Source organism: Silene latifolia, chromosome 4 (genome assembly GCF_048544455.1).
Source record: "Silene latifolia isolate original U9 population chromosome 4, ASM4854445v1, whole genome shotgun sequence".
NCBI lineage: Eukaryota > Viridiplantae > Streptophyta > Magnoliopsida > Caryophyllales > Caryophyllaceae > Silene > Silene latifolia.
In genome coordinates this window covers 2,750,812-2,772,927 of record NC_133529.1, presented here as the reverse complement: position 1 = coordinate 2,772,927, position 22,116 = coordinate 2,750,812, and the positions used below count along the sequence as shown (strand labels likewise).

The 22,116-nt window shown below is 37.1% G+C and overlaps 5 protein-coding genes across 5 annotated transcripts; 4 read left to right on the top strand and 1 right to left on the bottom strand.

Annotated features, from left to right (window-relative positions):
• The first annotated feature begins 5,090 nt into the window (after positions 1-5,090).
• On the top strand, positions 5,091-7,209 carry LOC141652560 (small ribosomal subunit protein uS14z/uS14y/uS14x-like). Its single transcript, XM_074460083.1, has 3 exons — positions 5,091-5,322; positions 5,430-5,529; positions 6,983-7,209. The coding sequence occupies exons 1-3, from the start codon at positions 5,261-5,263 to the stop codon at positions 6,989-6,991; spliced, it is 171 nt and encodes a 56-aa protein (XP_074316184.1). The 5' UTR covers positions 5,091-5,260; the 3' UTR covers positions 6,992-7,209.
• Positions 7,182-9,256, top strand: LOC141652558 (vicilin Cor a 11.0101-like). The gene is made up of 2 exons (XM_074460081.1): positions 7,182-8,801; positions 8,905-9,256. The coding sequence occupies exons 1-2, from the start codon at positions 8,432-8,434 to the stop codon at positions 9,138-9,140; spliced, it is 606 nt and encodes a 201-aa protein (XP_074316182.1). The 5' UTR covers positions 7,182-8,431; the 3' UTR covers positions 9,141-9,256.
• LOC141652559 (vicilin Pis v 3.0101-like) lies at positions 9,178-11,898 on the top strand. The gene is made up of 4 exons (XM_074460082.1): positions 9,178-9,260; positions 9,381-9,657; positions 9,887-10,157; positions 11,459-11,898. The coding sequence occupies exons 2-4, from the start codon at positions 9,586-9,588 to the stop codon at positions 11,611-11,613; spliced, it is 498 nt and encodes a 165-aa protein (XP_074316183.1). The 5' UTR covers positions 9,178-9,260; positions 9,381-9,585; the 3' UTR covers positions 11,614-11,898.
• A 668-nt stretch (positions 11,899-12,566) lies between these two features.
• Positions 12,567-17,446, top strand: LOC141652553 (vicilin Cor a 11.0101-like). Its single transcript, XM_074460075.1, has 7 exons — positions 12,567-12,693; positions 12,872-13,803; positions 14,444-14,619; positions 14,800-14,880; positions 15,361-15,636; positions 15,741-16,137; positions 16,673-17,446. Exons 2-7 carry the CDS (start codon positions 13,308-13,310, stop codon positions 16,834-16,836), a joined length of 1,590 nt encoding a protein of 529 aa, XP_074316176.1. The 5' UTR covers positions 12,567-12,693; positions 12,872-13,307; the 3' UTR covers positions 16,837-17,446.
• LOC141652552 (putative E3 ubiquitin-protein ligase ARI10) lies at positions 17,335-20,512 on the bottom strand. Its single transcript, XM_074460074.1, has 2 exons — positions 19,521-20,512; positions 17,335-18,269 (listed from the first exon to the last, which is right to left on the bottom strand). The coding sequence occupies exons 1-2, from the start codon at positions 20,480-20,482 to the stop codon at positions 17,516-17,518; spliced, it is 1,716 nt and encodes a 571-aa protein (XP_074316175.1). The 5' UTR covers positions 20,483-20,512; the 3' UTR covers positions 17,335-17,515.
• Between the last annotated feature and the right edge of the window lie 1,604 nt (positions 20,513-22,116).

The following is a 22,116-nucleotide window of genomic DNA, read 5'->3' as shown; positions in this document are numbered from 1 at the left end:
TGAACTTAATTTTACTGAACTTAATTTTGCTGAACTTTTCTGAACTTAATTTTGCTGAACTTAATTTTGATGAACTTAAACTAACTTAATTTAATTTCACTTAATACTACTACTATTAATAATAATAATAATAATTAAATAAATAAATATAACTTAAAACACAAGTAAAAATAATAAAATACTTTATTTATATAAATTAATATGTTCGTACACATTACGTAATACATAAAAATAAAAAGTAAATCACATATTACTTTTTTTTTTCTAATCATGTAGTTCCATATTATCATCTTCCTCGTCACTTTCTTCATCTTCATTTGAGCTCACCCCGTCAAATCCATTGCCTCGTCAAATGTTTTTAACTATGTTATTTCGCACCTTGTACATAACTTTTTTCCGCTTCTTATCAAACATGCCTGAATCTGTTTTCCCTAGAACGTTCTCATGTTGTATTACATGTATCCCAAGAGTGTGCATCCGTATAAAATTATGAAGTGTAAAAGTAGAAACAATAATGAACATTTGATACTTATGTGACATTTGAGGTATAACTTTTAACATCTTCCACCTTTTTTTCAATTGACCAAATGCCATTGTTTATACTTAGGTGATTAAAATTATGGAGTTTTGATGACTTTGTGTGGTTTTAATGGGTGGGTTAGGGGATAGGTAAGAATTTGGGGTTGAAATAAATACCTTTTTAAAAAAAAAATACAGAATAATAATTAATTTCGGACTAATCGATTTGAACGAAAATCGTATCTTTTTTTTAAAACTCGCCAATATTATGAAACTTATAATTTTGCTGAACTTTTCTGAACTTAATTTTGCTGAACTTTTCTGAACTTAACTTTGTTGAACTTAATTTTGCTGAACTTTTCTGAACTTAATTTTGCTGAACTTAACTTAACTTATAAGAGCTGAACTTTTCTGAACTTAACTTAATTTTGCTGAACTTAACTTAAAGAAAGTGACTTTAAGTCCAAAAGAACAGGGCCTTAGTCTTATTACTCTTGTACATTTTTAAGTTATTTACTCTTATACTGATTAATACTCTTTTAAGTTATTAACAAAAATCATGAAATCACCAAAGACAATAAAAATAGGACATAAAATTACATAAATTGAACTGGAAATCGGATACCGTATATACGAAAAATCCGTATCGGATAAGGATACTCAAAATTGAGATTTAAAAATCGGATATCCGATACAGTTTTCAGGAGCGTATAGGATATACGGTTTTGCTCAACCCTACCCATAGTGCCACTACCTTCGGTGCGCACAGGGTAAATCTTAGGCTCGAAGTTTAGAAGCCATGGACTTAGGCCATAAATACTCCACAAAGTTAGTCTTGGAGAGGATTGAGCATAGGTCTCCTAGAAATTTCAACCAAAATGTAACCAGTAGGCATTTAAGTGGTTTTCGAGATTCAGAGGTCCCGGAACAAAAATGTCTGGAAATCACACGAAAGGTTTCTCAGGTCATATAAAGCATCCACACAAATTTTGAGAAGTAACAGACGACATTTAAGTGAGCCGGTATGCGATAAATCAGACTCGGCTAGATATTGGATAATCGAAAAAAATAGATTAATAGTTTAATACCCATTATGTGGGGTTGAAATCAAATAGGTTAACTCCTGAAACGACCCTGGACACGTAGTAGAAAAACCGGGTGAAAAAAAAATTTGGTCTGTTACAACCTCCCGAACGGCTCAAAATTGAAGTGTATAATACACGGTTTTCGTATTCCAGGATCCCAGAATAAAAATGTCCAAAACAACACGGAAGGTTCCTCTGGTTAAATAAAGCGACCATGCAAATTTTGAGGAGTGACCAAGGACATTTAAGAGTGTCGGTATGCGATAAATCAGATTCAGCTTAAAATCGGATAATCGTGAAAAACAGATTAATATTTATTATTTGGGGTTGAAATCGAACACGGTAAGTGGGTAACTCCTGAAACGACCCCGGACATGTGGTAGAAAATCCGGTGAAAAGGAATGTTCCGGGTGTGATTCCGGAGCAGGATTTGTTACCACGTAAGCTTTGTTGAATGATGACTTTGCTTGACTCTTCCTTTCGGCCTCTCCTGAAACAATGAACAAACTGAGGGCTCGGCTTGGTACCGAGCGTACTCACTCCGACGCTCAAGTCAGTAAACTTAAAGGGATTAAGTTGTGTGTTACTTGGCAAAGTATATTGTAGAGATAAGGGAGTTTATACCAGATTAATAGTGAGTTTAGGTTATATTTCGGATCCTTTTCTCAATGAGAGAAGTGGAGTATTTATAGACTTTCACCTTTTGTCACGTAGTGGCCAAGTCAACATATTGAGCAAGGTCAAAGATATCCAGAGCAAGTCAACATATTTGACAGCCTAACCGACGCAGCCTGTCGGCCTGTCACTTGGGTCTCGGCTAGGCAACCAGCCAGCCGAGAGACATATCCGCGTACTCATATCCAAGACCCCTCGGCATGGAGTCAACCAGGCCAGCCGGCCTGCCATGGGTCCATCGGCCGAGGGTAGAACAGTCTTTTCCACCTGCTCTGCCACTTGGCCACTACGTGACAAAAGGTGAAAGTCTATAAATACTCCACTTATCTCGTTGAGAAAAGGATCCGAAATATAACCTAAACTCACTATTAATCTGGTATAAACTCCCTTATCTCTCTACAATATACTTTGCCAAGTAACACACAACTTAATCCCTTTAAGTTTACTGACTTGAGCGTCGGAGTGAGTACGCTCGGTACCAAGCCGAGCCCTCAGTTTGTTCATTGTTTCAGGAGAGGCCGAAAGGAAGAGTCAAGCAAAGTCATCATTCAACAAAGCTTACGTGATAACAAATCCTGCTCTGGAATCACACCCGGAACAAGGAAATTTGGTCTGGCACGACCTCCCAAACAACTTAAAAATAAAGTGTATAAATACAAGGTTTTCGAGATTCTAAGGTCCCGGAACAAAAATTTCCGGAAATCAAACGGAAGGTTTCTCAGGTCATATAAAGTGTCCACGCAAATTTTGAGGATTAACGGAGAATATTTGAGTGTGCCGGTATGCGATAAATCAGATTCGGCTAGAATTCGGATAATCGGAAAAAATAGTTTAATACTCATTATTTGGGTTTGAAATCGAATAGATTAATTACTGAAACGACCCCTGGAGACGTGGAAGAAAAACCAGGTGGGAAAAAAAATTTGGTCTGTTACGACCTACCGAACGGCTCAAAATTGAAGTGTATAATACACGATTTCCGTGGGTCCCGGAAAAAAAAATGTTCAGAAACCACACAGAAGGTTTATCAGGTAAGATAAATCGACCACAAAAATTTTGAGGAGTAACAAATGACATTTAAGTGTGCCGGTATGGCGATAGATCAGACTCGGCTAAAACTCGGATAATCGAAAAAAATAGATTAATAGTCATTATTTGGGGTTGAAATCGAATAGGTTAACTCCTGAAACGACCCTGGACACGTGGTAGAAAAACTGGGTGAAAAAGAAATTTTGTCCGTTACGACCTCCCGAACGGTCAAAATTGAAGTGTATTATACACGGTTTTCGGGATTCCGTGGGTACCGGAACAAAAATGTCCAGAAATATCACGGAATGTTTTTTAGGTCAGATAAAGCGACCACACAAATTTTGAGGAGTAACGGAGGACATTTAAGGATGCTGGTATGCGATAAATCAGACTTGGCTGAAAATCGAATAATCGTGAAAAATAGATTAGTACTCATTATTTGGGGTTGAAATATAATAGGGTAACTCCCGGGACCCCAGACACGTGATAAAAAAATCGGGTGAAAAAAAAAATTGGTCCAATACTAGCTCCTGAACAACTCAAAAGTAAAGTGTATGATACACGATTTTTGGAATTTCGGGGTCCCGGGAAAAAAAACCGGAAATCTCACCAAAGGTTTCTCAGGTAATATAAAGCGACCACACAAATTTTAAGGAGTAACGGAGGACATTAAATGGTGCTGGTATGCGATAAATCAGATGTGGCTTAAAATCGGATAATCGTGAAAAACAGATCAATAATCATTATTTGGGGTTGAAATCGAATAGGGTAAGTGGGTAACTCCTGAAGCGACCCCGGACAAGTGGTAGAAAAACCGGGTGAAAAGGAATTTGGTCTTGCACGACCTTCCGAACGGCTAAAAAATGAACTGTATAAATACACGATTTTCGAGATTCTATGGTTCCGGAACAAAATGTCCGGAAATCACACAGAAGGTTTCTCAGGTCATGTAATGTGTCTACACAAATTTTGAGGGGTAACGGAGGATAAATTTTGAGGAGTAACCGAGGATATACGGTTTTGCTCAAGCCTACCCACTACCTTCGGACGCACTGGGTAAATCTTAGACTCGAAGTTTAGAAGCCATGAACTCAAACCGTAAATACTCCACAAGGTTACTCTTGTGGAGGCCTGAACATAGGTCTCCTTGAAATTTCTCCCAAGATTTAAGTAGTAGACTCCATCCTTGCGGGCGACTGTCTTAACTTAAGATGTCTCACATTGTGTCTTTTCTTTTTGCATATTTAAAATCGATTGTAATTTGTGAGTGCGTCTTAAGATGTGAAATAAAAATTTATGATTTTTTTAAATGCTTAAAGTCTATTAAAAGAATAAAAGTTATAATGTAGTTTTGAATTTGCACTATAAATATTAATAAAGATGATGATTACCTAAGATTGTGAAATCTCAACCCTAACCAACGTGGTAAAAATACTCATTATTTGGGGTTGAAATTGAATAGGTTATATCTCAAGTTTCAACCCTAATCTCAACCCTGGACACGTGGTAGAAAAACCGGGTGAAAAAAAATTTGGTCCGTTACGACCTCCCGAACAGCTTAAACTTGAAGTGTTATACATGGTTTTCGATATTCTTGTTGAAACATCCGTCTTAAACAATATTTCATCTATATTTTTGTGTTCTCTGTTATATGCAAGGGGTATATTATATAGAAATGGAAAGATAAAAAGAAAACGGAGTATAACCCTAAAAATAAAATAACCCAATTACACCGAAATGTCGACCCAACCCATATCCATACCCGACACGATCCTAGAGAGCGGAAGGGTCATTTTTCAGCCCCATTTTACAACTATTTATCCCCCGCAACTCCCACATTTCGTCTCCCCCACATAAAATCAATCAACCTCAAAATCTAGGGTTTTCCCAAATCTCAAACCGCCGCAATTCATTTTCTAGGGTTTATCATCATCAATCAGTAAAACACAATCATGGGTCACACAAACATCTGGAATTCTCACCCTAAACTCTATGGTCCTGGATCTCGCACTTGGTAATTACTTTAATCCCTAATTTAATTCATATAATTCATCCCTAAATTAATTATCTGTTAATTGATCTTTAATTTTTGTTGATTATGTTTTTTGTGAATTGTTACAGTCGTGTTTGCGGAAACCCTCATGCTATTATTCGCAAGTATGGATTAATGTGTTGCAGGCAATGTTTCCGTAGCAATGCTAAGGAGATTGGTTTCATCAAGGTATTATAATCGATGTTTTAGTTTTTTTTACTATTGTATCTTGTTAATTTCTAGTTTAATCAATTTGTTTATTTGTTTTGGTTATTTTTTACGTTTCGATTCAAGTATTACTAATTTACACGTACTTGAAACGAAGACGGAGACACCCAAATAAGGAAAACGTAAAGTAATGACCGGGATTAAGAATAATCTTAGTACATGACATATCCAAATTAGGAAAACGTAAAGAAATGATTGGGATTAAGACTAGTCTTAGTACATGACATATCCAAATTAGGAAATCGTAAAGAAATGACCCGAAATTAGTAGGTTTTGATTTGAGAGTTTTATTTGTGAGTGATCTTTTATTGATATGAAATGAAGGAAAAAGTTGTGGGAACTGGGAAAGTCGGAATCAATGTATTGATTTTTTTCTCATGAATGTATTGAATACTTAGCTACTAATGTTGGAAGATGAATTTCTTCTTAATTTTAGACACCGAGTTAGTAGTCACCTTCAATTAAAATACCCCTCTTAATGAATATAAAAGAGAAACAAATGATTGGAACGATAGTATTTGTTGAGTCCAGTTGATTGTGCTGGTTTGTGTTACTATCTTTCAGTATTTGATGCGTTTGAGTCAATATTTGGTAGGTTCAAATTCTTGTTACCTGGTTATTAATTGACCTTTGCGACTCAATTATTGATGAGTGTCCTATTTCATCCACTATGCACTAGGAAAGTTTTTCGGCGAAACTTGTAAATAATGAGATATTAACCTGTTAATGGCATTGTTTAGTTTTATGATTTTATCTTGGTATCACTTAATGCCTATCTCCTGGACGATTATCCTTTTAGACAAACTACCTATAGAAATTTCTATGGTCGAATAAATTAGGCGAAATTACTTATAGAACCTAGAAAGTACTATGGCCAATGCTCATTATACACTCAATTTGCCGAAATGAAGGGGTTATGTGTGAGGGCTGAAAACGGTGGTGATGGGCAGCAATAGGTGAAGGTCTGCTATTAAATCTTGTGTAACCATGGTGAAATATTATTCGAATGCTTACGTATCTAAAATGACATTTGAGATATTGCGATAATGAAGATAGGATGCCAAATTCAAAGTCCATGTTTATACTAGAAGATTGAATTGTGAGGTCTTAAATAAAGTAAGATTTTAGCTGTTGAGGTATATGAAGAATTTGTCAGAGTTGAATTTTAAAATCTAAATTTTTCATGAAAGTTCACCTTGAATTTATCAATTTCAAGAGTTGCAGTTCATTTTTTTTTCTATCCTTATTTTTCTGTTTTACGCTTCCACCGCAACTTTACAGTTCTTTGTGTATGATTTGTCTCCTGATTACTGTAATCGATTTACTCCTACTCTTTATATGCTCTAGCTTATCTTTGTTCTTTCTGGAATTGTTTATAGGTTAAACCTAACTTTTCTCTCTTGTATCTCTGCAGTATCGTTGAAGAGTTGTGCTCTGATTCACAAGCCTGGAAAAAATGAACTCTCTATGGATCATCCTTATCTGCTGAACTTTATTTTGAGGGTGTAGCTTACTAGAACTTTTTGGTTTCTGGACTTGGTTTAATGTAGTTTTGGATTTTGCAATCGGAATGTAACTGATAACTTGCTATATTACTTTTATTTTGAACGAAGCTGGCCTTCACCTGTTTCTTTCCCTCCATTCTTAGTGTCTGGCATTTTTGCAAGTGCCATGCTTTAGGATTGATCTGAAATGATCGTGCTATCTTAATAGCTGGCGAGTGGGCTTCTCAAATCCAGCATAGTCGTGTTTAGACTAGCAAATAGGTCATTCAGCTTAGGTATGGCTTGGCTTTGTTGTCAGGTCATTTCTTTTGTGCATGCATTTGTGTTTGGTTTGGGTACTGTTTTTTCGTGTTGGAGTATGTCGTGTGTTATTATTGAGCTGTCTATGCGGATAGTCTGGGCCGGTAAGTCATCCGTCCATGCTGGATTGGCCGCTGTTAGAACAATTTTGCACAAGTAGTTTGGTTCTCGCTGCGCCAGCTTAGTTTGTTACACATATGGTAGCACTTTCATTACCTTTCTGTTGATAATTACAGAAGTTTTAGAAATGCACATCTCAGCTCGATCCAGCTAAAAATTGAAGGTAACTCGATGTTTTTTCTTTTTTTAAAATGTTGGTCGCTGTTGTTGAGGTCGACTGTGGCCCTTCTCGTCTCATTGTATCTGTGCTGTGTTTTTCTGCTCGACTTTGCTAGACGACTGTTTCACAATTTTCTAGACCCAGGAAGGTGCACAGCCCGTCTTGCTTTGGGCTGCGCTGCCCTGATTCGGACAATACTATGCTCTTCTAAATTGTAATTTTATACTTGTAAGATTTTTTCACAAAACAATGCTGTTCTATTCACGATTTTGCTGGTATAATTTTCACCTCGAATGCCACGATGTAGCAACAAGCAAGTCCCACTTTGATGGCGACATTGAATTATTAGTCTAGTACCGTGAATCCATAATCACTCAACATTCGACACTGTACTGTAGTAACTGTACCTCTGCCCTTCTTCACTTTGAATTATTAGTCTAGTACGATGAATTATTAACGGTTAATCACCAACACCAACTCAGATATCAAATATTTTTCTGTAGTACTAAGTTTACTCATCATCGTACCTATTTGGTAGACATTGAATTATCAGTAGTACTAATCATTGTACCTCTGGAGTCAGTATATCTTCAGCTTGTGGACATTAACGACATTCGCTGCATTTGCCACGCTTCTCTGATTTTGCTCACAATTGCCACCAACGTGGATAACAAATGCTGCATTATTAAATCGCAATCCAGTAACTTCTGCTGTAACAATTCACACACCAAACTGTAAGACGAAAAACCCGAGCTGAAAGAAAAAAACTTGAGAAAATATGTCCTCTTTCAGACATAGTATGTGTACATTTGTGCTGGCCTTTTCTGTTTTTGTAATCTCTGCAGGTTCAACTGTCGCAAAGAAGGACGTAGACGTCAATGAATGCAAACTGCAGTGCAGGCGTCAAAGGCAGTTTGCAGGTGCGGAAGGACTAGAGAATGATAACCCGTATGTGTTTCATGACGAAGATTTTACTACATTGTTTAAGACCCAAGAAGGACGAGTTAAAGTTCTTCGTAATTTCAGAGAAAGGTCTCAACTTTTTAAGGGGATTGAGAATATAAGGATGTTGAATTTCGAACTTAATCCTCAGACTTTTTTTATTCCGAGCCATTGGGATTCCGACATTCTCTTCTTTGTCGCTCAAGGTAAGTTCCTGTCTCTCCTGTCTTTTATCTGCCGAAGTATCATACTTATGTACGCTTGTAAAGCACTTGTATTCACTGTTTTAGTTACTGCAATAATTTGCAGGCAAAGGAACAATCACTCTTGTTTTCGAAGAGGGAGTAAAGAGCTTCAACATTGAAAAAGGGCATCTCATGACGGTACCCGCTGGTATGACTTTCTATATGATTAACAGAGACGATTATCAAAAATTACTTTTGTTCGGTTTTGTCAGGCCTATAGCCAATCCTGGTCGTTTTGCGGTAATTACTTTGCCGCTTCATTTCTTTGCTGTATCAGTTAATCATGAGTTAATAACTTGATATTACGCGTAATTAGTAAGATTTTGTGTTTGGATGTAGTCATTTTTTGGGGTAGGAGGCGAAGATCCAGAATCATTCTACGATGCCTTCAGTCCTGAGGTTCTCGAAACTGTCTTCAATGTAAGTGACAGTCGACTTAGATCGAGTGAAACGTCATCTGGCATTCAGTTGTCTAGAATTCACATTTTATGAAATTTACATATGATATTGAGCTAAATGTTTCGATTCTGATGATAACAGACATCATGTGACAGACTGCAGAAGTTATTTTCTCAGCAGAGAAACGGAGTGATAATTAAGGCATCCAAAAGATCAGATCAAGAACCTCATTGCTGAAGAAGACTTAACCTTGTCTCATGGAAGCAGTTATTGCTTACAAGATTATGGACCATGTCAAATTTTATATCATCTTACATCAGATATTACTGATTTCGGGTTGATTTATATGCTTTTTCAGACTGATTATCTGAAACTCGAAGAATTGGATATGACTATATCCTTTAGCAATACTACACAGGTACAGTGACAGTATTACAGATAACAAACTGTTTTTTTTTTAACATGCTTTGGTAACGACGTAAAGCGAGCATATATGACACGGCCTGAGCCTGAATTCAACCTGAATAAAAGAACCCTGAGATCGCTCGAAAATAACTTGAGCTTGCCAAATTTATTCAGAAGACATAATTTTAGCCTCATAGTACATCATCTGCTGTACTGTATTGACTGATATGAATTTCTTACAGGGTTGCATGAATGTTCCATTTCATAGCACAAGGGTGATAAAGATAATAATTGTGATAAGTGGGAGCGGCCGCTTTGAGATGGCAACTCCCTATAATGAAGAGGGGGTAAGACGAATCCATTATAAGAAGACGAGTTCAGAATTGAAGCCAGGCATGGTGTTTGTGGTTCCTCCTGGTCACCCATTGATCCTCATGGCTTCTGAGGACGAGAATTTGGAAACCCTCAACTTAGAATTCTACGCAAATGGAAATTATAGATACCATGTCGGAGGTAATGCCAAAATGCTGTCGTGTTTTGAACCCAGGTCTCGAGTATTACACTCAGCTAGGTTGCACGAAAACGGATACGGACACGGACACGGACACGACACGGACACGCGACACGGAACTTCAAAATTTTCAGGACACGGACACGGCAAAAAAAATAAATCAATATACATATTAAAATAAAGGGAATTTGAAGAACATTATAACCAAATCTAAACTTTGGTCATTTAAACATTTTAAAGCCACAAAATCGTAAACTGACAACCAATATTAATGTCTTATACGTTAAAATCAATATCTTAAAAGCTACAAATTTCCAAATTACAAACCCAAATTTAAATAAGCATTCAAGTCTTACAAAATTTAATAAAAAGTATCAAAGGTTCCAAATTACAAACCCAAATTCGAGACTTACAATACTATTCACCATAGTCATCAAACCGAATATTTTCCGCAAAATATATTAACATTAAAAGGCACCAGAAATAAGTTTGACAAACAATGCTCACCAAAAGCTAAAAAAAGGGAGTTCACGGATCATCCTTTGCACCATTGCAATTATTCATTAAACTTCTTTCAATTAGTGGGAATAACAACTCAGTTATTCGCTTCCGAAAATTATCCCTAACTCAAACAAACCCTAGCTTCCGAAAAATCAACAATCTCCAAATTTAAAACCCCCAAATTTAATAATAACAACAATAATAATCATTATAACGATTGATTTTGATTAATTTGATTATTTAGAAACTTATTATTATGTATAATATATATATATATTGATTAATATAGAAATAAAATACAGATTGAGAAATTAGGAAAAAAATGAAAAAGCGACCTACGTGGCGAGCAGAGGCTGACGGCGGGGAAGGGGAGGCTCACGGCGGCCGGACGGAGGCGAGGGGAGGCGGGAATGCGTCGCAATGCAAGAGAAAAAAGGGGATAAGTGAGATGTAAGAGGAAAATGGAAAAGTGAGATGTCGTGATAACTGATAAAGTGAGATTTTGATTTCAAAGTTTGCTTATTTGGTGTGTCCAGCGGACACGGGCCGTGTCCAACCATGTTGGACCGTGTCCGACACGTTTTCTTTTAACATAAAAACCGGGGACACGGTTCAAGGCGTGTCCAGAACGTTTTCAGGCGTGTCCTACGAGTGTCGGTGTCCGACACGGTGTCCGACACGGGAACGCTCAAAACTAGGCGTGTCCGTGCAACCTAGACACTCAGTGACTTTACGAGTTAACCTATCTGCATATCAGCTGTTTCTGACAGTACTGTTTTATTTTGCGAATATGTTGTTACAGGGCAGAATAACATAATGAAGAACTTTCAGAAGGCGGCGAAGGAATTGACATTTGCAACTACAGCCGAAGAAGTGGACGAGGAGCTCGGTAAGCAACACCTTGATTTCTTCATGAGAGGCCCAGTGCAGCGGACAGAAGACGCCACTGCCTTCTGAGATCGACTAGGGAAAAACTCGGCCAGGAGACATCGAAAGCCAATCTTAAGTAAAGTCTGATGGTTTATCTTTTCATCAGATTAGATCGCTGTCGACTGAGATTATAATGAAGAAGCATAGCTGCATCATTAGGAGCAAACTTGAAGCAACATTAGTTCAGGTTGTAACAATAAGGCCATGTTCTTTTTGAACTCAATTTCATATTGTTCAGATTCATTAAGTTCAATTCAGTTTAGTTTAGTTCAGTTCTGTTCAATGGTTATGTCCATTAAATTAAGTTAAGTTAAGTTCGAAATTGAACTGCTCTTTTTATACATAGCAGCATTAATATAATTGTTGAACGAACATTAACAAATTTCATAATCAAGGATTAACCTTAGCCTGATTTCTAAGCACGGAACCGGGTCTTTGATTTTCGTCATCCAATTTACAAGATTTATCGACGGAATTCAATTCAAAGCTTGAAACACACTTGTGCATTCATATTTAGGGGCTCATTTTTTGTGTGGAGCAAATGACCTCCATTTGTTTTAAAACTTGAACCTGAACAGATCAGACTCGCACCCGACTCGATAAACACATGAACCTGGTCCAGATTCAAGACCTATTGATAAAAATACAATTTTTTTTTTACCAAGGACAAATGCTTGAAATTTCCCGCCATCTCCACCCACATAGCCATGCGCCCATGCCACGTGAATGCGGCTAAAAGAAATCAACAAGTATCCGTCACAAGCTTGCGACGGATATATCCGTCACAAGCTTGCGACGGGTCAAGTAATACCATGTGGGATAGATAAGACAAAACAGGATGCTACTTTCTAGGCACTTTGCTTTAGTCTTATCTACCCCACATGGGTTGTATTTGACCCGTCGCAAGCTTGCGACAGATATGTCCGTGACAAATGAGAATTTGTGAAAAACAATATGCAACGACACATGAGCATATCAACACTTCCAGCAAACAATACAATACATGATCATCCAAATTCCAAACCATCGCAAGTCTCTCTTAAGACGTTAATATCCGTCTTAACATAAAAACCGGCAAATATACTCCCATTTATAACTTAAATAAGGGTTTTTCTAACATGTGCCCATAGGGCACACGATAATAAGCTAAGTAGGAAAATATTTTCAAGATTATTTCACTAATTATGGTAAATATGAGTTTCAACTCTAATTTATCAAGAAATTAATTAACTTATTAACATGTTATTAAGGGCACATGTTAGAAAATCCGCTTAAATAAAATAAGATAAATGTTTTGTTAATCTATAGGCAATTTTTCATTTTATCTACCATACTCGACCTGTTATGAGTTTAAGACGGATATTACCGTCTTGAACGGAATTTGTGATCATCCAAATTCCAATCTACATTTGTTTGTACTCTGTACAATCATTCATCTCAATCTCAAAATGCTACATAATTATCCAACATTTCAATTCATCTTCATCTTCATCATCTTTATCATATCATATACTATACGCGTCAATGATCATCTCCAAAAATTCGCCACGTTACTCTACACCTTCCTACACTTGTCACCTCGCATGGCACACTCATTTCATCACTACCCATCAATCCCACACTTTAAATAATCCCCATTCCTCCTCCCAAATTCGAATTCATCAACAAACAGTAGTGCACACCAACTGTTCGACGAATTGCCTAACTGAAACTTCACAAAAATGGGGAAATTCACAAAAAGGGTTTGTTTAGTGTTGTTTTGGGTGTCCTTAATTGTGCTTAGTCAAGCAAAACGAGATCCAATTAAGGAGTATAGGGAGTGTAGGGAGAGGTGTCAAGAGCGTGAACAAGGAAGAAGAGAGCAACAATTGTGTGAGAGTGTTTGTGAGAAGGTTAGAAAGCAACATGAAGGTGAGTGGAAGGAGGGAAAAGAGGAGTGGAAAGAGTGGAAGGGAAGAGAGGGAAGAGAATCAAGAGATGAAGTTGAGGGAAGAGAAGAGTTTGAGGAGAGGAATCCTTATGTGTTTCAAACTGAACATTTTGAGTCAAAGTTTAGAACACAAGAAGGGAGAGTGAGAGTTCTTCCTAAATTTACTCAAAGGTCTAAACTTTTTAAAGGGATTGAGAATTTTAGGGTTGTGTTGTTTGAAGCTAATCCTCAGACTTTTAGTGTTCCTATGCATTGGGATGCTGATGCTATCGTTTTCGTTGCGAAAGGTATGTTTTCTTGTATTATACTTCCTTCGTTCCAATCATTTGTTTATCTGATGCGGGAATATTTGTTAAATTGTTCGATTATGAGTAACTTTTTAAGTTCGTTAAGAATTTGGGGTCTGCTGACATGAATGGTTATACGGAAGTTTAAAAATGGTTATGGTAGATAATGAAAGAAAGGATTGAAATGCCCATTTGCCTATATAGTATATACTATGTGCACTATATACTATGATACTCCGACACTTCACTTGGTCACATGTTGCTTGTTTGAGAGTTCGACCCTTCATTTAAGTAGACCAAAAAGAAAATAACTATTGACTGGGACGAATCAAAATGAAATATGTAAACTATTGAATTTGTCAGTCTATCAAACCAGTAGTTAATGTGCACCAACATAACATTGTATGTGCATGAATTTGTCAAAGTCTATCAAACCAGTAGTTAATGTTTGTTTTTAGATCGGTTTTTATGTAAAAAGAATGTAAACTATATGCTGGGATGAATCAAAATGAAATATGTAAACTATTGACTGGGACGATTTGACAAGTATATCTTATTTAAATATATCTAATTCATGGGGACATGGGGTTGTATCTTTGCTTGTGTTTTAATGGATTGGCTTAATGTTTGATGTTTGCAGGAAGGGGAACTTTGAGCCTTGTTTTCACAGACAGAAGAGAGAGCTTCAATATTGAACAAGGGCATGTGTTGGTGGTACCTGCTGGTGTAACTGCTTATTTGATCAACAGTGATAACAATGAGAAATTGGTCCTTGCCGAGCTTTTTAACCCTGTTTCTAACCCTGGCAACTTTGAGGTAATCACGATACAGTTTTCGTCTCATTGACTTTGATTTTCTTGAAACCATGTATAAATATCATCAAAACCAGAGCGAGCAACTGGGTGGTACTGAATTTCGATATTAATATTATCTGTCATACACAAATTCTTAAACTTGAAAAGTTTGCTCATTTGTCTCCGTTTTTTTTGGTTTTAGCCGTTCTTTTCATCGGGAGGTGAAAACCCTGAATCAATTTTCAATGCCTTCAGCACTGAGGTTCTTGAAGCTGCCTTCAAGGTAAGATTACTGTACAAAGATTATTACTCCCTCTGTCCCCAGTCATTTGTTGTCTTATTTCATTTTTGGGTGTCTCAGTCAATTGTTGTCCTTTCTATTTTTAGAATGAACTTGATGAACAATTTGACTATGGACACTCAATTTGGTCCACTTGTCATTTAGTAATTGGTCCCCTCCTCTTTCCCTGGTCTTTGTGTCAAAACCAAAGGACAATTTCCCTGGTCTTTGTGTCAAAACCAAAGGACAACAATTGACCGGGACGGAGGGAGTATAACAATAATTACTGTACGCGACAGTTGTTTACTTTAAACCGGTTTTTTTGCGTGTTTGATAGTAAAAAGTGAGTTTAACAAATCAAAGGGCCGTCTCACAGTTTAAGACGGTCTCATTCTATAATTTGTGTAATTACGAATATAATTGGTAGGATGCATAGAGAAATGTGCAGATATTCATGCTGTGTTTTTTCGTTTGATATATCAGACATCAGCTGATAAAGTCCAGAGGATTTTCTCCCAACAAAGGGAGGGAATAATAATCAGGGCATCTAAAGAGCAAATAAGGGCTCTGACCCATGATGAAGGCAGTGGTCATTGGCCTTTCGGAGGCAAGAGCAAAAGGGACTTGAGTCCGATAAACCTCTTAAGGCAGGACCCCAAGGAGTCCAATGAATTCGGAAAGCTGTTTGAAATCGATCCCAGCGATAACAAGGTGCTCCAAGACCTTCAAATAGCCGTAGCTTTCGCCAACATCACTCAGGTTAATTTCCATGCATTAATGACGAAGTCTTTTTGGTTCTGAATAATATTGTCGTCGTCGTAATCATTGTAATCTTTATTTATTACTGCTGTTTATCTGCGCAGGGCGCCATGCACACTCCAGTCTACAACTCGAGGGCCACAAAGATATCAGTGGTGCTCAACGGACGAGGCGAGTTTGAGATGGCATGTCCTCATGTATCTAAGTCAGGCCGCCACCAGCAGCAGCAACAACAACAACAAAGACAACAACAAAAACAGCAACAGGAACAACAACAAGAACAACAACAATACCGTCACCATGACAGTGGACGATCAAGGCGAGGGGAGGAGAGTGAAACTCCAGTCCATTATGAGAAGATCCACTCAGAGTTGAGGCCCGGGACTGTGTTTATTGTTCCTCCTGGCCATCCTTATGTCACCTTCGCCTCTCCGAACGACAACCTGGAGATCGTCTGTTTCGAGATCAACGCCGAGAACAACCAAAAATTCCCACTTGCAGGTACAATTCACAATCATTCTTCCTCTTCTCATTTTCCTGTATCTAATTTCTTTCCTTTTTTATTTCACAAATTCTCATTATCGACGGGAGATATCCGTCTATAGTTATATTCACCCACTTTAAGCATAAGACAAACAACAGGTCCAAAAATGGCACCACTTTAAACATAGTTGACCCGTCTTTTACTTTAGACGGATATAACCGTCTATAGTGAGAGTAATTGTTTTTATTTATAAGCACCTACTGCTACAGTTTAATTCCGACACAAAATTGCCCATGGGAGATCTCAAACAACTAATTTGGATTTATAGCTATGACGTACTGACCGGAGTTAAACCCGAGACAAAAACTATCAACACTTTGTGATCATTTTTCGAACACCCAATGGCAATATACCTTAAACAGACCCAAAATTACCTAAATACAACACGTACAAGACACCGAAATGCACGATCTAAACTCATCGTAACAACCTTATTTGAATCACATGGTCTCTTATCTTGATGGCGTAAAATTGTGTTGTTTAAATGTGCAGGTCAGAAGAACATACTGAAGAACATTGAGAGAGAAGCAAAAGAGTTGGCATTTGCCATCTCAGCCGAGGAAGTGGACGAAGTGTTCGAGAACCAAGATGAGGACTTCTTCTTCCAAGGTCCTCGTCAGCAGCGTCGCCACCGTGGAGGAATGTCCATCATCTGAGAGACTCAGACGCCATGTCGAAAACAAACCTGACCGTTTTTGAGTTTGCATAATGTGTAAATAGAACAAGTTGCAGCTTGGCTAAGTTAGAACCAACCAGCTTTGGTTATGTTCTTATCTGTTTTTTTTTTTCTCCAAAGCTTCTCTTTTTGTGCATAGTTGTTTGTTTCATCTTGTATCGCGTCGCGCTATGTACTATATATAAATAAGATCTAGAGAAGCTCAGCTTAAGTAGTACTAATAAAGGAAATGCCAGTTTTGCCTTCCATTTTCCCCCTGTTTTTCTCTGTTTTCAGCTTTGATCAAGGGCGACTCCTCGAAAAAGTAGAGGTAATACAAGACGAGGAGAGCCGATGTTTGAAAATTTTGAAATTTTTAGTTAGAATTTTCGAATTTTTCGAGGCCCCGTATAATTTTACCTTTTCGCCCCCACTAACTTAAATTTCTGGCTCCGCCACTGCAGGAGAATGGAGAATACGAGAATCCCCATCTGTATCATGAACCTCAATTAATAATAATATACGACACGAAAATGGAATAAGAGAATCCATCTGTATCATGAACCTCAATTAATGATAATAATATACGGAATATATAAACCGAAAACAAATTTAGGAAAAAAAATTACGAAAAAAGTTTCCGAGTTAAAGAAGAACAAGAAGATTGTTTCTTCAAAGATTTACTCTTCAAAGCACATCTCACAGGTAAAAGCATAGGAAGGATTCAAATAGCTACATCTATCACAACCCCAGTACTCAACTTCTTGATTTCCGTACCCGTCTCCCGGAATCGAACTCGAGGCAAAATTCATCGTTGGGTGTGGTGCTTTGCATACCTCGGACAAACCGTTCTCTAACCCTCTTACCAAGTTCTCAAAGAAAGTCCCGGTCACCTTCGTCAACCCAAGTAACTTGACACGAAACGCAGTGAAATTATCAACACCATCACGACCATCCGCGTGCTTATCGATAAAAACGTCTAGTTCCCTCTCGGCACAAAAATGTAGCCGTTCAAGAGCCCTCTCGGCTTCACCTTGCAAATACTCGAAAAGTTCTCTCTTTTTATCTTCATTCTCGAGACTAAAGAACCCGTATGCATAAGTCCATTTAAGAATTCTTCGACACTCGACTATCTTTTCCCAAGCCTCGAGGATGAACTCGAGTTGGGAAACGGGTATCCCGAGATTATCGCTAAGGAATTGGATTTTGTCCGACTTGATTTCGGCCAAGTCAGCTAAAGCTCTGTCTCTTGACTTGCTATTGCTATCCCATCTTTCGTAGTAATGCGCATATCTTTCTATGGATAGCCTTGCCCTTTCCCTCTGTTTCTCTACGTCGTTCTTTAGATTGGGCTCGCGCCGGAAGCCATTGCAGTTGCACGAATACCCAGTCTTAGTGTTCAATGAACGTGCACAATGCCAGCAAAAGTGGTGCCTGTAAATATAATAGACAAATTTTGGGGATTTAAGGTTTTATTTACGGGTTTTAAATCAGAGTTATCGAGTTTGAGCTTTAAAGTATCGTTGTTTTTTAAAATCCGTCTAAGAAACTCAGTAATTCTATCGTTCTCATGATAAAGAAGCCACAAGGGTATTACACATTTACGCTATGGGCGAGAGAGATTCAAACCTGGCACCTAGTTTTCATTATTATGTACTCGGATCTAGATATCACATTGTTTACTCTATAGGAGTCTTAAGAATAGTTCTATGACAAACTTTAAACCTTAAAAAGCCAAATTATATTATCATATGTAATGTGTTTAAGAGGTAGATCTTCCTTAAGACAGATATATCCATTTTAAAAATAAGTCAATAATTATCCAACTTGCTTAGATGGACCAAACTAACCAAAACTTTTCGGCCTTCCGATTAATCCTACCCACAGCCAAACAAACCCTCCCAAAGATGAACCCGAAACTTGTAGGTTCCAAACTAAGCCTTACCCCCTAAAGGACATATAGGCCCATATTAAAATTTCACACATATAGGCTATACAGTACTTAACCAAACCCAAACATAGGTCCGCTCAAGAAATAACTCAATCACACTCGACTTGTTTACCAGGTCTACTTAGAATAACTTAATCACACTTAACTTGTTTACCAGGTTTATCAAGAATAACTCAATCACATTCGATCTGTTTACACTAGATTTCACTGACTTGTTTACCCGACTTAGCTTGTTTACTAGGTTGATCAAGAATAACTCAATCACATTCGATTTGTTTACACTTAAATCACAATCGACTTATTTACCATGTATAGGTAGAATATATAACTCAGTCACACTCGACTTGTTTACACTCAAACACACTCGACTTGTTTCCCAGGATTATCTATAATAACTCAATCACACTCGACCTGTTTACACTTAATCACACTCAATTATTTACCAGGTCTATCTACAATAATTCAATCACCCTCTACTTGTTTACAAGGTCTACCAGATTTATGTAGAATAACTCGATCACACTTGACTTGTAAACAAACAACACTATTTGTAAACATTCAACAATAAAATAAAAACAACTATTCTTGCTTGTAACGAAAAAGTACTTGTGACATCTCACAACCACCTTTGTAAACATTCACCCTCTACTTGTTTATATGGTTCTGAGACGTCACAAGCTTGTGACACGTCACAAATGAAATTTTGCGAAATAAATAAGGGAATAGGAACATACCCACAACGACAAGTCATATGATTACACCCACTATTCTTCTCAATAGGCTTCATACACTGAGGACAAGGCTTAGAATATGCAATAATCCACTTAGTATTCTCAGCTTCACTAGTATTCTTCATTATCCATTCTTTCACTATCTCACATTCCACCGGTCGATGCGGTTCCTCGTCGCAATTGAAACAAAACTCATACTGACATTCACACACAATATCATACACATCACTACTACCTAACTCGAATTCGATTGCGTTATTGCACCCTGGTGCTGGACACCACTTGGTGTTCTTCTTCTTGAACTCGACGTATGATCGAATTAAATAAGCTAAATACTTTGCAACGATCTCTTTCGATGCTAATTCAGTTACCATGTCACGGTCCACTGCGGCCGGACACTTCGGTTCAGGGCACTTTAAGCGTAAACAGCCTGAACCCGTCTCGTCGACTGTGATATCGATGTAAGTTCTCCAACATGTCTTGCAGTAAATATGTCCGCAGTTCGCGGAACGGACTTCATCGATTGAAAATTCATCATCGAAACAAATCCCACATCGATAATTATTATCGTGATTATTGTGATTAACAGTAATGTTGTTAATTAATCCGACTTTAGTTCGAACTTGTTGTTCGTTAGCGAACCAATCGTCGTTTAATTGAGAAGTGGACCAATTATAATGACAAAGAAGTAACGTTGCTTCGGAAATCGATAAAGATAAGACGGATGAAACATACGAGATTTCTTCGTCTTGTCGACGTTTTATTTCGACGTCGTTTAAGATGGTGTAACGCTTCTCCTTAGAGTTCGAGTTCGAGTTGTTTTTGTTGTCCGCTTCGGCCCCATGAGGGTTAGGTGACGATGAAGCAGCAAAGTCTTCGTCGTTGTTGTTGTCGCTGTCGTCGTCGTAGAATTGATCGTCTTCGTTGTCGTTGTAAGAGAGATTATCAGCATCATCAAATTCCATTATGGCCGATGATGTTGAGTTGTTAAGGGAGATTGAATTGGTGATTGGTGATTTATAAATAGATTAAGGTTAAAATTGTTTAGGGTTTTTCAAGAGGTTTAGTACGGCAGGGAGATTGCCCTAATTGATATTAATAAGGAGATACTCCTTGTCAGCACCGGAAATTAAAAAATAGCTAAAGTAGAGAGCTAGAAGATATTAAGATCTCGTAAATTGTGGTAAATATGAATCGTCGGAAGTTGTTTATATATTGAAGTAAATTCATATTCGATATATAAGAATCGGAGAAATTTAGTCAATGATGTATCTTTTATGGTAATTAGTCCAAGCCGTCGTTTAGGAAATTAGGATTGGAATTTGGAAGTTCTAAAATAAATTAGGTGAGTGGTGGATCGATGGTTGGGTCGAAGACCGAAAAAATAAATTAGGTAAATTGAAAATCGGGTCTAAATTTTTTAGTCCTAGACCGACTCAAATACGAAGTCCTCAGTCTCGTACTCTCGTGTGATTTTAGTCTAAAACTAGTATAGATCCCGCGCAAATGCGCGGTTTTTTAGATAAGAATATTAGAGAATTTAATAATTATACTATTGGTATTTAACTCCATTTGAAATTTAATTATAAAATTTACTATTAGTAATTTTGTATTAAGAGCTAGAAAAGAGATTGTTCAACACTTTTTACTCCGTATGAGATTGTCGGTTTTACTAAATTATTTTATTAACTTTGTTTTAATAAAACGTTGTTTTTAATTATATCACTATATCCTGAAGGCGTTATATAAAGAATTAAGAAAAAGTAACCAAAATTTAAGTTTTCATATAGTATGGAGTAAAGATGGATATTAAGTTAAAGTGTAAAAAAAAAATACTTCCTCCTATTTAACCTATACTCCCCATTTCATTATAATACTCCTCACATATATTAGAGAAAGGGGAACTATAGGCTGAATAGGATTAAGCATATCATAAGTAAAAATATTTCTATCACATTCTACATATAATTAGTGCAATTTCATGTATGTAACAAAATAAGAATATCCGTTAATATGTCTATGCAAATTAAAAGAATATTATCCCTTTTTTAAATGGTATATAGAAATTATTTATTGTATGAAATTAATCAGTATGGTCCAGTTGTAGATTTGATATTATTAAACCTATTTATAACTTAAGTCGAAATTAATCAAGATGGCCCACTTGTAGATATGATGCTATGAAGCCCATTTATAGCCTAATTCATTTAGGCGGGAAAACTCTAGAGATTTCTTATTCTTTTAGTTTTAGGGGATTCACCGCAAAACTAAGATTTTAGGGTTCTAAAACAAAAATATCTAGAAATTAAATGGAGACTGGAGAGATTCTCAAGTCAGATAAGAACTATGAGAACATCGCTAAATCTCCATAATGAGAATTGTGAACATCGTTGTTTTATTGTGGAGTAACGATGGTGTGTCATTGTCAAGATCCTGTAATAACCAACAACATAATGAGAACTGTGAGAACTGAGAACATCGCTAAATCTCCATTTAATTTTATGAATCATTTACCATTAGTTTAGTTTATTAAGCATGATATTTGGTGATAACCCCATTTGCTTTATGGAGGTCAAAGTTTTCGAAGTTTGACCGTCAA

What these genes read in the sequence shown, in the direction of transcription:
- LOC141652558 (XM_074460081.1), top strand. Translation starts at nt 8,432, where the DNA reads ATGTCCTCTTTCAGACATAGTATGTGTACATTTGTGCTGGCCTTTTCT. An exon ending in TCTCTTCTTTGTCGCTCAAG is followed by an intron (nt 8,802 to 8,904) that starts GTAAGTTCCTGT and finishes AATAATTTGCAG; the next exon opens with GCAAAGGAACAATCACTCTT.
- LOC141652559 (XM_074460082.1), top strand. Translation starts at nt 9,586, where the DNA reads ATGCTTTTTCAGACTGATTATCTGAAACTCGAAGAATTGGATATGACT. An exon ending in CCTTTAGCAATACTACACAG is followed by an intron (nt 9,658 to 9,886) that starts GTACAGTGACAG and finishes AATTTCTTACAG; the next exon opens with GGTTGCATGAATGTTCCATT. An exon ending in TTATAGATACCATGTCGGAG is followed by an intron (nt 10,158 to 11,458) that starts GTAATGCCAAAA and finishes ATGTTGTTACAG; the next exon opens with GGCAGAATAACATAATGAAG.
- LOC141652560 (XM_074460083.1), top strand. Translation starts at nt 5,261, where the DNA reads ATGGGTCACACAAACATCTGGAATTCTCACCCTAAACTCTATGGTCCT. An exon ending in GGTCCTGGATCTCGCACTTG is followed by an intron (nt 5,323 to 5,429) that starts GTAATTACTTTA and finishes GAATTGTTACAG; the next exon opens with TCGTGTTTGCGGAAACCCTC.
- LOC141652552 (XM_074460074.1), bottom strand. Translation starts at nt 20,482, where the DNA reads ATGGAATTTGATGATGCTGATAATCTCTCTTACAACGACAACGAAGAC. An exon ending in CATATGACTTGTCGTTGTGG is followed by an intron (nt 18,270 to 19,520) that starts GTATGTTCCTAT and finishes TTATATTTACAG; the next exon opens with GCACCACTTTTGCTGGCATT.
- LOC141652553 (XM_074460075.1), top strand. Translation starts at nt 13,308, where the DNA reads ATGGGGAAATTCACAAAAAGGGTTTGTTTAGTGTTGTTTTGGGTGTCC. An exon ending in TATCGTTTTCGTTGCGAAAG is followed by an intron (nt 13,804 to 14,443) that starts GTATGTTTTCTT and finishes TGATGTTTGCAG; the next exon opens with GAAGGGGAACTTTGAGCCTT. An exon ending in CCAAAAATTCCCACTTGCAG is followed by an intron (nt 16,138 to 16,672) that starts GTACAATTCACA and finishes TTAAATGTGCAG; the next exon opens with GTCAGAAGAACATACTGAAG.